We start from the raw sequence: 13501 nt of genomic DNA, 5'->3' as shown, positions 1-13501 counted from the left end.
TTGCCTTCCTTTGTAAATTAAGAATTACTTTTAGTTTTACCAAGAAATATTCTACTGGTATGAACTACAGAATTTTTGAAATATTATGCAGATTTAAGTTTTACTTCTCTTCTCTAAATATATTACTCATTTGTTTAACTCACTCAGGAATCTACCATACTGTCAACCAACTACAGTAATCCAGAAATATTTTCTGTGTACAGAAGGGGCTTAATCACTAAGCCACACCTTCCTGCAAAGCTTCAGTATTTTTGATTGGTAAAAAGCATTTCTCATTGAAATAATACTGAAGTGGAGCCCAAGCCCTCCTCCATATATACGACTGTGAAGTTAATTCAGGACAAAATGCTGATCACATTCAATGACAAGATATACTCTCATTTTCAAGACAGCTCCAGTGGTAGCTCTGGTGGTACAACTGTGTATCTTGGGTCAAGCTTGGGTGTGAAATCCTTGAAGTTCTTAGATGCTTCCGTACCAAATACATCTAAAACTTTCCTGTTCATGAGAGCAAACCTTCAAAAAAAGAAGAGACATGAGAGAGTGAATAGATGATTCATTTGTTTTTGAAAAAAAAAATAAATTAAAAAATCTTTATTTAAAGATTAATTCCATTTATTTATAAAATTATTAAAATTATTTCACTTCGTGAAAGACTATCCAAATCTCTGAAATATAGGCTTCAGCCTGCACTGATCAATGACTACAAGTTTTTCATCTTGGGCAATTAAGATTTTAAAAAAAAAAAAAAATTGGCAAATCTAATTAAAAATGATTTGTACAGCTATATTTTATATAACACAACTTGTAGAAAAGGGGAAAGGAGAGAGTCCCCTTTTACTTTTAACTGCACAAAAAAAAGTCAAAAGTCTTTTTTTGTGCAGTTAAAAGTCTTTCTCACCCCAACCTTGCAAACTCTGGCCATGCCTGCCCAAGTCTGGATAACCGTTTTATGGGGGTTGCAATCTATTTCCAGCTCTTTAGCCTTCAAAGATACTGAGTGAAAGACCTATGGAGTGTCAAAAGAATCTACCTCTATGAAGACAGTGCCAAAATTACAACTACAGAGATTTACTTCAGATAAAATGAATGAACAGAATAGAATATTTTTCCCCTCCTCTCTTTCAACTATAGCAATCTTAGGATTAGCACAAGAGGGAAAAATGCCTCCAAAACTGGGACATCTGCACTGACATCACCCCCCATATCATGTTTGTATGGCCTCAGAGGTTGCTGCAGACTGGCTCCAGGCATCCCAGGGAAAGCTGCCCATTAGGTCTTGCAATGTATTCAGTCACCTCATGTCCAGCTAAGAGAGTACTGTGACATGGGGAGTGCAGGTTCAACATGCTCCAGGGACTGGCCTCTGGTTTCACTTCTAGTTTTATAGTCTGGAGAGCTCACTGTCACAACAAACAGTACCTTTTACATTCTCATTCATAAACTGATCTACACCAAGATTTGGATGCCTTGTTTCTGCCACATACTACATCACAGAATCACAGAATGTAGGGGTTGGAAGGGACCTCAAAAGATCACCTAGTCCAACCCCCCTGCCAGCGCAGGACCACCTAGAGTAGATCACACAGGAACACGTCCAGGCAGGTTTTGAATGTCTCCAGAGAAGGAGACTCCACAACCTCTCTGGGCAGCTGGTTCCAGGGCTCTGCCACCCTCACAGGGAAAAAGTTTTTCCTTATGCTAATGTGGAGTCTCCTATGCTCCAGCTTGCACCCGTTGCCCCTTGTCCTGTCATTGGCCATCACCGAGAAGAGCCCAGCTCCATCCTCCTGACACTCACCCTTTAAGTATTTATAAACATTGATGAGGTCACCCCTCAGTCTCCTCCAAGCTCAAGAGACCCAGCTCCCTCAGCCTTTCATCAGAAGGGAGATGTTCCACCCCCTTCATCACCTCTGTGGCTCTGCGCTGGACTCTTTCCAGCAGTTCCCTGTCCTTCTGGAACTGAGGGGCCCAGAACTGGACACACTATTCCAGATGGGGTCTCACCAGGGCAGAGGAGAGGGGGAGGAGAACCTCTCTCGACCTCCTGACCACACCCCTTCTAATACACCCCAGGATGCCATTGGCCTTCTTGGCCACAACGGCACATGGCTGGCTCATGGTCATCCTGCTGTCCACTAGGGCCCCCAGGTCCCTTTCCCCTACGCTACTCTCTAACAGCTCAGTCCCCAACCTGTACTGGTCCATGGGGCTGTTCTTTCCCAGATGCAAGACTCTACACTTGCCCTTGCTGTATTTCATTAAATTTCTCCCCACCCAACTCTGCAGCCTGTCCAGGTCTCTCTGAATGGCAGCACAGCCTTCTGGTGTGTCAGCCACTCCTCCCAGTTTTGTGTCATCACCAAACTTGCTGACAGTGCACTCTGGTCCCTCATCCAGGTCATTGATGAATATATTGAATAGTACTGGTCCCAGTACTGACCTCTGAGGGACTCCACTAGATACAGGCCTCCAACTAGACTCTGTCCCACTGACTGCAACTCTCTGACTTCTTTCCGTCAACCAAGTCACAATCCACCTCACTACCCGATCATCCAGACCACACTTCCTCAGTTTAGCTGCGAGGATGCTGTGGGAGATGGTGTCAAATGCTTTACTGAAATCAAGATAAACCATATCCACTGCACTCCTATCATCTGTCCACCTGGTTATGTCTTCATAAAAGGCTATCAGGTTGGTCAAACACGACTTCCCCTTGGTGAAGCCATGCTGACTGCTCCTAATGGCCCTCTTATCCTTGAGAGGACAGGTTGTTCCATCACTTTTCCAGGGATGGAGGTGAGGCTGACCGGTCTGTAGTTACCCAGGTCCTCCTTCTTGCCATTTCTGAAGACTGGAGTAACATTTGCTTTCCTCCAGTCCTCAGGCACCTCGCCTGTTCCCCACAACTTACCCAAGATGATGGAGAGTGGTCTAGCGATGACTTCTGCCAGCTCCCTCAGCACCCGCGGGTGCATCCCATCAGAGCCCATGGATTTATGTATGTCCACCTCGCTTAATTGATCCCTAACCCAGTCCTCATCAACCAAGTCAAACTCCTCCTTTATCCTGACTTCCTCTGGGGCCTCAGGGGTCTGGGACTCCTGAGGACAGTCTCCAGCAGTACAGACAGGGGCAAAGAAGGCATTCAGTAACTCTGCCTTCATTGTATCCTCTGTCACCAGGGCACCTGCCTCATTCAACAGTGGGCCTACACTGCCTCTAGTGTTAGTTTTGTCTGCAGTGTATTTGAAGAAGCCCTTTCTGTTGTCCTTGACCTCCCTTGCAGGGCTTAACTCCAAGGAGGCCTTAGCTTTCCTAGTTGCCTCCTACACCCTCTGACAACAGTCTTATATTCCTCCCAAGTGACCATCCCCTCCTTCCAAGATCTATAGACTCTCTTCTTCCACTTGAGTTTGTCCATCAGTTCCCTGTTTAACCATTCGGCTCTCCTGGCTCCCTTTCTTGATTTCCCACCCACTGGGATGCTCTGATCTTGAGCTTGGAAAAAGTGGTCCTTGAATATAAACACATCTCTTGGGCCCTTTTACCTTCTAGTACCCTGTCCCACAGGATTTCCCCTAGCAATTGCTTGAAAAGGCCAAAGTTGGCCCTGCTGAAGTCCAAGGTTGTGATCCTGCTTGGTATTCTGTTCCTACCACACAAGATCCTGAACTCCACCATCTCATGATCACTGTAGCCACGGCTGCCCTTAACCTTCACCGCCTCAACCAGACCCTGCTTCTTAGTGAGAATAACATCCAGCAGTGCCCCTCTTCTAGTTGGCTCATCTACCATTTGCATCACAAAATTATCATCAATACACTGGAGGAACCTCCTGGACTGTGAATGGCTCCAGGAAATATCTGAGTAGTTAAAATCCCCCATGAGTACCAGGGCCTGTGATTGCGATGCTGCTGTCAGCTGCCTGTAGAAGGCCTCATCAACTTCCTCATCCTGATCAGATACCCACAACACAGTATCTCCCATGCTAGCCTGCCCCTTGATTCTCACCCACAAACTCTTAACCCGCTCCTCATCCACCCCTGGACAGAACGCCATACATTCTAGTTGCTCTCTCATGTAAAGAGCAACTCCACCTCCTCACCTTGTTGGCCTGTCTTTCCTGAAAAGGACATAGCCATCCATCAGTATAATAGTGTACACTTCACTAAATTGTGTTTTTATAAATCAACTACAGCAAAATCTATTTTAAAAGGTAAGCATTTTAGATCCCCGCAGCAAATAAGAGGAAAAAATATCCAATAAGATATTACAGTATAAATTTATGGTTATAATCAGTGAAAATTTTTCATTTGTTTTGCAAGAAAAAGATTCCCAATGGAAATAGATGTCCTATAAAAATCTATTGCATCTTCAAAGTATTCTTAGGAAATACTCCGACATTTCTAGTAATGCTTTTAAACATGTAGTAATACCACATTGTCAATTACTGTAAATACTAAGTGATTTCTTCAACCTGTTTTCTTCATGTTCCACTGAAATCTGAGAGCATTCCACCCTCCAAGTGAACCAAGGATAAAAAAGCCTTCAAGTAAAACACCCATCTGCTAAACAGCCTTAACTAGATTTAAGTTTTTGCTCCTGTCGTTAGACTAAACTTAGCAGTGTCACTTCAGCAGCAAAGAACTTCAAGTGCCCTGGAAACCATTTGAACAGCAAAGTAAATACTCAGGAAATCAGCCCGTACGTACTCCTACGGCTCTGCTGTTGACAGTGAATGACATACAAAGTTGAGTGTGACCAATGACGTGACAAGCCATAACATACCCCTGATCACATACCTGCCCTTTGTTAGTCGTAAAAGAAATTTCCAGTACGAAGGTCTCAGGTTCTGAACTTCCATGACAGCCTGCAAGGAGAGTATTCTGTCAGGGCCAGGCCAAAGCTTCATAGGCTACATTACGTTGCCAAAACCAGTGAAAGGAAACGACCTTTTTTTAAAAAACATTTTATTTAAAACCATCTCATGATTCACGGACCAAAAGCAGCTGTGATCACCGGCCGAGGTGAAGCACTACCAGTAGTCAAACCGCTCACAGCTGAATTCAATGCTCTATATGACCACCACCAGCACAGACTGATATTGCCAGACGACTATCTTTCAAAAGTGGCGGCAACTAACCTTAGATCTCATTGCAGAGAAAGCAACAATAATCCTTATTATTCCTATGTACGTGGTTTTGCACTTGTGGATGCCAAATTTCTCTGCTGTTCTATCCCCCACTCACTCTGCATTTTGTGATCTACTATTTCTTGCAGTCAGTCATCTTTATATTTCATGTTACATATCTTAAATAACAGTATGTAACCAAAATCCTTGCCTTCTCTCTATTCCATTACTTTTCCAGGTCATTTATGAATATAGTGAGTAACAAACACCTCTGCATAGATCCCTTTGCTAATTTCCCCCTCCTTGCTCCCTCCTAAACACAGTAACTTATTTCCAGTCTCGGGCTCCTTTTCTAGTTAGTTATTAAGTAATGAAAAGTTTATTTCTGTTAGCCTCATATGATGGTCCTTTTGCAGTACAGTATACGACAGTATTTTGGACCTCCAGGCACATCCCAACCACTAAAATATCAGTTGACTTTAATACTAGAATGAGAGATAACCACAAACACATGGGAGCCATGAGGATGAGGAGTGGAACTGTCTTGTTAGGCACGAGACAGCAGAATACTGCTTTAGGGTCATTTTATGTTCTCTTTATTGAGGGGTACAAAAAACACATATAGTTATGAGGTCCAGAAAACATGCAGTGAGCTGTTTCGGCAGAAGGTCTAAAACGGAGAAATGTCATGGAATAGTGGAGTAATTTGGGTACCACTGAAAAGGCGCTTTTCCAGCAGAGACAGCCGATAAAAGGACTGAGGGTGAAGGCATGTAATTGACTTGAAAGTGCAAAAGATGGTAACTACAGCTTGTTTCAAACAGAAAACTTCAGGTTTTCTTACTAGTTTTTTCAGATTCTTTCAATAGGCAACTCGAATTCAAGTTAGCTGAAAGTGAAAACTTCTGCTTGATTAAAAAAGCATAAAATAGTACAATACATTGTTTGTCTCCCTGAGAAACAGTCCATTCATATGCTTATGAAAGTCCATACATCTATGTTCACCTTGGGCAACGCATTTTGAGATCCTTTCCAAAGCATTCAATGCTTTGTATGACATATTCAGCTATAAGCATATGAGAAATTTGGGTCCTAGAAACGATCTTCTTCACACTGTGACACTCGAAAGCAGGATGCAGAAGCCCTGACTCACAGCATCTTGCTGGAATCTACATCACACCATCTTTTCTATATCACTGTAGCCCTGTGATCCTCTTTTCACTCAACATTTGACTTAAAGTAAAAGAACTTCATGTTTTGTTAGAAGGCAACATACTTACTGCCTGGAAGCATATCGATGTAGAAATGGCATAGATGATGCTGTCTGCATGAGGAAAGTAGGGAACCTTCCCTGCTTCAATGCCTTTGAAGTACATAGTCTATAAAAATAAACAAGAAATGCTGAACGAAACCAAATAAAGTAAAAATAGCTTTTTAATTTTTATTTATTTTACCTTTTCAAAGTAACATGTCAACATTACTAACCTATGCTCATGTATTTTTGTATATGTCCACAAATGTGACATTGATTGAGACAGCTTATAAAAGTTATCAAAGGTCAATAGAATAAGAGGCTATTAATGTACAGAACAGCTCGGGTGTTAAAAGGGTAGTACAGATCTTAAAGATAAAAAAGGGAAAGACTGCTTTTTAAATTCTTCATTTTAAAAAAGCAAAAGAACAATGCCATAACTATTCCAACAAAGTGAATATTCACTGTTCTTAAACAGCTTGAAATCACATACTTTTCTTTCTGAGAAAACATGTAAAGTTTATTTTCCTGAGCACAGCTTGACCTTCCAAAGCAGCACACGCCTCTTTGGTCAGTTACCCTTGGCTTGCATAAGATGATAGAAGTAGTACAAAAAAAAAAAAAAAAAAAAAGAAAGAAAGAACACACAGCACTTTTCTTATTTCACTGCAGCCGCAATGTCTCAAAGTCCAGAGAAAACCATCAGCAATACAAGATAATATTGGTTTTTTACAACTGGTGTTCTAAAAGTCAATATGGATAACTCAGATCTGCTTTTACACAACCAATACATGAACTACCTTCAGAGCTTGATCTAGGATTACAAGGAGCAAGAATAAACAATAAATCTTCCCTTTTTATGTTTAATTTTATGCTTAAAAAACATTCCTTCTTTTTATATTCTTTGAAATGAATTCTACTCTGGTAATGGAGATAGAAAAATATCACTAGGGAATGAGGCCCTCAAGGTTTGTAGGAGAAAGCTTTGTGATTCAGGGACGATGCATAATAAGAGAACGCTCTCAACTTATTCCAGTGGTGCTGTTGGGGAAATAACCATGACTAAGTCCCAATTTTATGGGAAAATCACAGTAAGAAAACAAGAGCTGGTTAGCAAAGTATAATCAACATACCCAAACTCTACAAAGTTTTTATTTTCCCTGGGCTCCTAATTTTAACAAGTTCATAGAAATAATTCAAGCCTGAAAAATGGCAATTAGAACGAAGTTCGTTGCAAAGCTGGGAATTCAATCAGTTGAAGTACACTGACAAACAACTCCAGCTATAGACTAAAAGCTAAGCTATTTTGAGTTATCTTAGACTGCTGAATGCCAAAATTAGGGAACAAAGGCAGGAAGTTAAGCTGCAGCTTTTGGCAATAAATCTGCAATTAAGGACTAGTTTTGATTTATGTTTCTGGCAGAATAGACATTCTTGGAACATTCAGATTTAAAAAATCTGCAAAAGCTACAAAGCAGGAGATTAAAAAAAATCATGGAGAATATACATGGAGACCAGTGGCTAAAGGACTTCTAAAATGAGTGACAGAAAAGAAAATAAGAAAGAAATGAGACCGCAGAACGGCACTGCCTTTTGGCACACACGTACTGAAACATATCACTGCAACACAACTTTATATTATACTGGAATTGTCTGACAAAGCCTGTGAAGTTCATTTGCTTTTTCTGCCTTGAAAAAAATAGATGAAATGAAGAACTCTGTTATGAGGGTAATATCTTACCTCTACTAATTTGGACACCAGATACATAGAGATAGTAGTACTTTTGTAAAACATCATAGAAATTCCTGCTAGACATCCTGTAACAATTAGAAAGCAAAAGTATTGTTAAGATTGTGATTCATTGCTGTTGCAGTATGTCAGCTCAACAGACACTGCATAAGATTATGTCTCCTGTTGCTACAACAAAGTTCAGTGATGCTCCTGCACTGCCCACCAAAATATAGTTTATGTCCTTAAATAAAAAAGAGTTCTGAAACCCTGAAATAAACCTGCAGTTCGGTGCTCAGGAGCACAGCATCAAGTTTCCTCTCTCGTCACACAACGAAGAGAGATCTCTGAGGTTCCAGTACGTGACAGATGCACAAACAGCAGGGAAGGTCTTGCATCACCACAAAAATTTCATGGCAAAAGGATCCTTCTTCAGATCCAGTGGAGCCTATACTTTCAAATGTGTATTCTGTCATGTATGGAAGAGTCAGTATTTGAACCTCACATCTCAACAGCTGGAAAATGAAGGACAAGTTTACATTCGCGCATACAAATATATTGTCCTTGAAGCTCATTGTAAAAAACACCATTTGATTGAATTTGCCTTAGAATTTTAATTGCAACTTTTTATTTGAAGCTACTTGAAACACCACTGTCACTTTGACACAACCTTGATGTACACAGTCCTATTTTCATCACACAAGTCTGAAAAGGGAATGGGAGGACAAACAAGAGAAATATTTGCAGAATGCCAACGGAAGCAATATAAACTTCTTGTCATGGACTCACCAGCTACAAGTGCATGAAGCTCATCATCTAGGTTTCGTACCCAACGCAGGAAGCAACTAGTACCCTGCAGGTGGACAGAGAGCAGGATTAGCCCTAGTTATTTCTCTTTCATAACACATAGACTGGAGACGTTCCTTTATAAGCTAGTAATACAGCACACAGTACGAATTAAGAGCGTAGTTTGATAATCATAGAATCATAGAATGGTTTAGGTTGGAAGGGACCCTAGAGACCATCTAAGCCAACCTCCCTGCCATGGGCAGGTGCACCTCTCAACTAGACTAGGTTGCTCGAGGCCTCATCTAACCTTGAACACCTCCAGGGAGGGGTCATCCACCTCGAATACTGCATTCAGTTCTGGTGTCCCCACCATAATAGGGACAAGATCTGTTGGAACGAGTCCAGAGGAGGGCCACAAAGATGATCCAGGGGCTGGAGCATCTCTGCTATGAGGATAGGCCGAGGGCACTGGGATTGTTCAGCCTGAAGAAGAGAAGACTCCGGGGGAACCTTATAGCTGCCTTCCAACACCTGAAGGGAACCTACAGGAAGGCTGGTGAGGGACGTTTTACAAGAGTGTCCAGCGACAGGACAAGAGGAAATGGTTTAAACCGAAGGAGAGTAAGTTTAGACTAGATCTTAGGAAGAAGTTCTTCAGTACAAGGGTGGTGAGACTCCGGAATAGATTGCCCAGAATACCTACAAACATAGAATCGTAGAACTGTTTGGGCTGGAAGGGATGGCTCTAAAGGCCATCTAGTCTGACCCCCCTGCCATTGGCAAGGACATCTTCAACCAGATCAGGTTGCTTAGAGCCCTGTCCAACCTGACCTTGAATGTTTCCAGGGATGGGTCTTCTACCACCTCTCTGTGCAACCTAATCCACAGTACCTGAAACATTTCAGTGTTTAATAGTTTACCCCTACCATTTCTTTCAAAATCAGAGAGCAGATCAATTTAATTGGAATACCAATCTAATTCCAAAGGTAATCTTGAATTCACATCATCTTTATTTGCTGTAGCTGTTCAGACTCTCCCATGATGAAGTCTGTTTTCAACTATGCACCAAACACCTAGAGATTTTTCCATACATCAAATAAATTCCAGGAAAACACATTAATCTAAAAAGTTAGAACTGCTTATGATTACAAGACACAGAGAAATGCGCAATAACCTGTTTGTCAACACAGACAACAATACAGAGCTGTTCAGGCCAGACTGGATGTAAGTAATTGTGGCTTAGGCTGCATTAAAATATATTTCATTTGGATGACCGCACGTTACCAAATGATCCAGATTGTTCCACATCTGCCACATCCTCTGCACTGTTTTTTCAACTGTTTTGGAAACCCACAGTTTGTCTCCAAATTTTCTCCCTGGTGAATTTCTGTTTGCTTCTAAATGGTTCGAGTAGTAAGGCCCAATCTAGTGCTGATGGCATCGAGAGAACGTTATATAATTCAGTATGAATTACGATGTCTACTTTGAGGTATGTGTGTCAGCCTCTTAACCCACCTCATGTGTACTTTTCACGGAATCAAGGAACAATATATGTTGGAAAGGACCTCTGGAGATCGTCTGGTCCAGCCTGAAGCAGGTCTAACGAGAACAAGTAGCTCAGGAACTTGTCCAGTTGAGTTCTGAGCATCTCCAAGGATGAAGACAACTCACTGGGCAACCTATTCCAGTATTTGGCCACCTTCCCATAAAAATATATTTCCTTATATTTCTCCAGAATCTCCTGTATTTCAGCTTGCATCCATTGCCTTTCACCCTATCACTGCACACGTGTAGGCAGCAATAAAATCCCCCGAGCCTTTTTCTTCTGGCTTAAAACCGAGTTGTTGCAGTTTCTCCTTGCACATTGTATGATCCAGTGCTCAAACCCTCTTGGTGGGCCTCAGGTGAACTCACTCTTGAAAAATACATTAAAATTAAAAAAAGAAATTAAGTAATAGCTGTGTTCAAAAATGGACACGGTCCCACAGGTGTGATCTCACTAGCTATTTTACAGTGCACATTTTTAATTAATAAATTCCTTGCAAAGCCATTGATACACTGCAATTATGACCGTTAACTTTCTTACTCAAATTTGTAAACTAGTTTAAAAAAGGCTACTATGGCCATCTTATGTTCTGCAAAACCATGTTTGCTGACATTAATTAACAGTAAAGGGAACAAAAAATATTAATAGTAGAGCTACCACAATCCTACAACAGATTTTGGACTGCTTTTAGGGACAAGATGGACTTTTTTTTATAAGCAGTCCATAATGCAATTTCTTTGCATTCAAAATGCATCAAGCATTTCATTTTTTTTGCTGTGGTCCAGTCTTTTGGAGTGACTAGAATCTCTGTTGCCCTACATGCTTATTTCAAACTGGAAGAAAAATATAATGCGACCCAAATCTGTGGAAGTTATGGAACACAAACAATAACAGAAAGTAGAATCACAGAATCATTTAGGTGGGAAAAGACTCTTAAGATCATTGAGCCCAACCATTAATCTAGCACTGCCAAGCCCATCACTAAACCATGTTCCTAAGCACCACATCTACATGTCTTTTAAATACCTTCAGGGATGGTGCCTCAACCACTTCCCTGGGCAGCCTGTTCCAGTGCTTGACAACCTCCTTGGTGAAGAAATTTTTCCTAATGTTCAACCTAAACCTCCCCCTGGTGAAACTTGAGGCTGTTCCCTCTTGTCCCATCACGTGTTCCTTGGGAGAAGAGACTGACCCCCACCTCACTACAACCTCCTTTCAGGCAGTTGCAGAGAGCGATCAGGTCTCCCCTCAGCCTCCTCTTCTCCAGGCTAAACAACCCCAGTTCCCTCAGCAGCTCCTCATCAGACCTGTTCTCCAGACCCTTCACCAGCTTCGTTGCCCTTCTCTGGACACGCTCCAGCACCTCAATGTCTTTCGTGCAGTGAGGGGCCCAAAACTGCACACAGGATTCGAGGTGCGGCCTCACCAGTGCCAAGTACATACTTAACAAACTACAAATAAAGGGCAGAGTATGTCACCCTCATAAAATAAGTAGCTATAGAACTAAATTACACTTTGCAATCGGAGCTTTTAAAAGACAGCAAAATCATTTCAGCTTTTGAAATTTCAATATTTTTTTTCTCTAAAGGCTTGCTCGTTTTTTAACTTTTTAGCAAAAATTTGATTTTCAAATAAATTGTGAACAGCCCACTTGGACTTTGCCACCAAAAATTTTAAACTCTGTAACTTTATAAATTCTGCAAGTCAATCTGACTGCAAGTCAAGCGAAATGCTGTTTTGCTTACAAATAACACCTGTTTTTTTAACTTTCAGTAAGTAATATTTACGCTGAAAAATACAGAATTATCTTAACTTTGCAGAGCAAGTAAAGTGGCAGTTGAAAAATGGCACATGTGATTAAGAATATAAAAGTGCAAAAGCCATCTATTTCAGCACGGCACTATGTAATACACTCTCCCTTAGGGCATGGGCTTCATCCCATTCTCTTTTGGCATAAATAAACATAATCCGATTAATTCCAACAATGCTGTAGAACGCGTATCAGTTCGCAATCTGTCATCTTATAATGGTGTAGAAGGGTAGAGTTCTAAATGGTAAGTGCAATGTCTCCTCAGCTGCACATGATGTATGTTCTGCAATCTCCTGCCACTTAGTGTCAAGAAAGAAAGAACTCCAGATATTTGAGCCAAAAAAATGTGCAAATGGCTTCTCTTTGGCAACACTGCTGCTACTGCAGTCACTACTTGTGTCTGCACTAAACTGTTTTTGTGTAACAGCAAGGCCCTTTGAAATCTGAATTTATTTTCTCTGAAGTACTCCTTATCTCCTGATCTTGATACCATGCTGCAAAATCCATCTGGTTTGTTCAGAAATGATAGAAAAAAATACACGGAATGGAAGACTAGTTTTCTATTTACAATTTGATTACTGTGATACTGTAGAATTCGCCAGTGACAGGCTGTAGCCAACCGTATCAGTAATATTAAGCGGCTAGACTTTTTAGCTCTCTGTGATATTCTGAAAAGTCAAATAAAACCCGTGGCATTCATCATTTCTGTATGTTATAAGCTTACTTTGTATATACTGACGAAAGATCCCAGAAAAGCTCCAAGCTGGAAATTTTCCTTGTTGTAGAAGAGGGAAAGTAGCCGGGATGGTTCTGTAAACAGATGCCGGAAGGTGGATGGAATCCGAAGGCAACACTGGATCAGGTAACCGATGCTAAACATCCTAATGAAGCCCTAGAGAAAAGAAAGATTTAGTGGTAAGAAACCACAAATTCAGAAAGAGGAAAAGCAAAAACATCTACAGAAGGACTTCTTTTCGACATCAAGCAGTTTAAAACCCACTCTGCAGATACTAGGTAAAATACATCCCCATCTTCAAACTCAAGATCAGTTTTATTTTCCTGATTCCCCTGTAAAATACCAAAGGCAATAAAATCATAGACAATTGACTGTTCTTTAATTTCTATTAACATCTGAAAAGCCTCAAGAGACAAACTGTTTCTCTTCTGCTCCAAAATTCTGTCCTTTGAAATAATCCTGATGACTTCATCTCCAGGTTACTGACCAGCTTTTAACCACA

General features: G+C 41.1%; 1 protein-coding gene across 3 annotated transcripts in view; it reads right to left on the bottom strand.

The window, feature by feature from the left end:
• Window positions 1-377: 377 nt before the first annotated feature.
• Window positions 378-13501, bottom strand: part of TMEM135 (transmembrane protein 135) — a 187738-nt gene continuing 174614 nt past the window's right edge. For all 3 annotated transcript variants that reach the window (XM_086481704.1, XM_086481703.1, XM_086481705.1), the window contains 6 exons: window positions 12988-13155; window positions 8908-8971; window positions 8131-8207; window positions 6418-6516; window positions 4809-4876; window positions 378-516 (listed from right to left, as the gene is read on the bottom strand). In XM_086481704.1, the coding sequence (XP_086337830.1) occupies window positions 384-516; window positions 4809-4876; window positions 6418-6516; window positions 8131-8207; window positions 8908-8971; window positions 12988-13155 (609 nt within the window). In that variant the 3' untranslated portion in view covers window positions 378-383. The remainder of the gene's footprint in view (window positions 517-4808; window positions 4877-6417; window positions 6517-8130; window positions 8208-8907; window positions 8972-12987; window positions 13156-13501) is intronic.

The sequence above is a fragment of the Leptosomus discolor genome, chromosome 1, assembly GCF_034619465.1.
Source record: "Leptosomus discolor isolate bLepDis1 chromosome 1, bLepDis1.hap2, whole genome shotgun sequence".
NCBI classification, from domain to species: domain Eukaryota; kingdom Metazoa; phylum Chordata; class Aves; order Leptosomiformes; family Leptosomidae; genus Leptosomus; species Leptosomus discolor.
The sequence above is the reverse complement of the archived record's forward strand: the minus strand, read 5'-3'. Positions and strand labels throughout refer to the sequence as shown.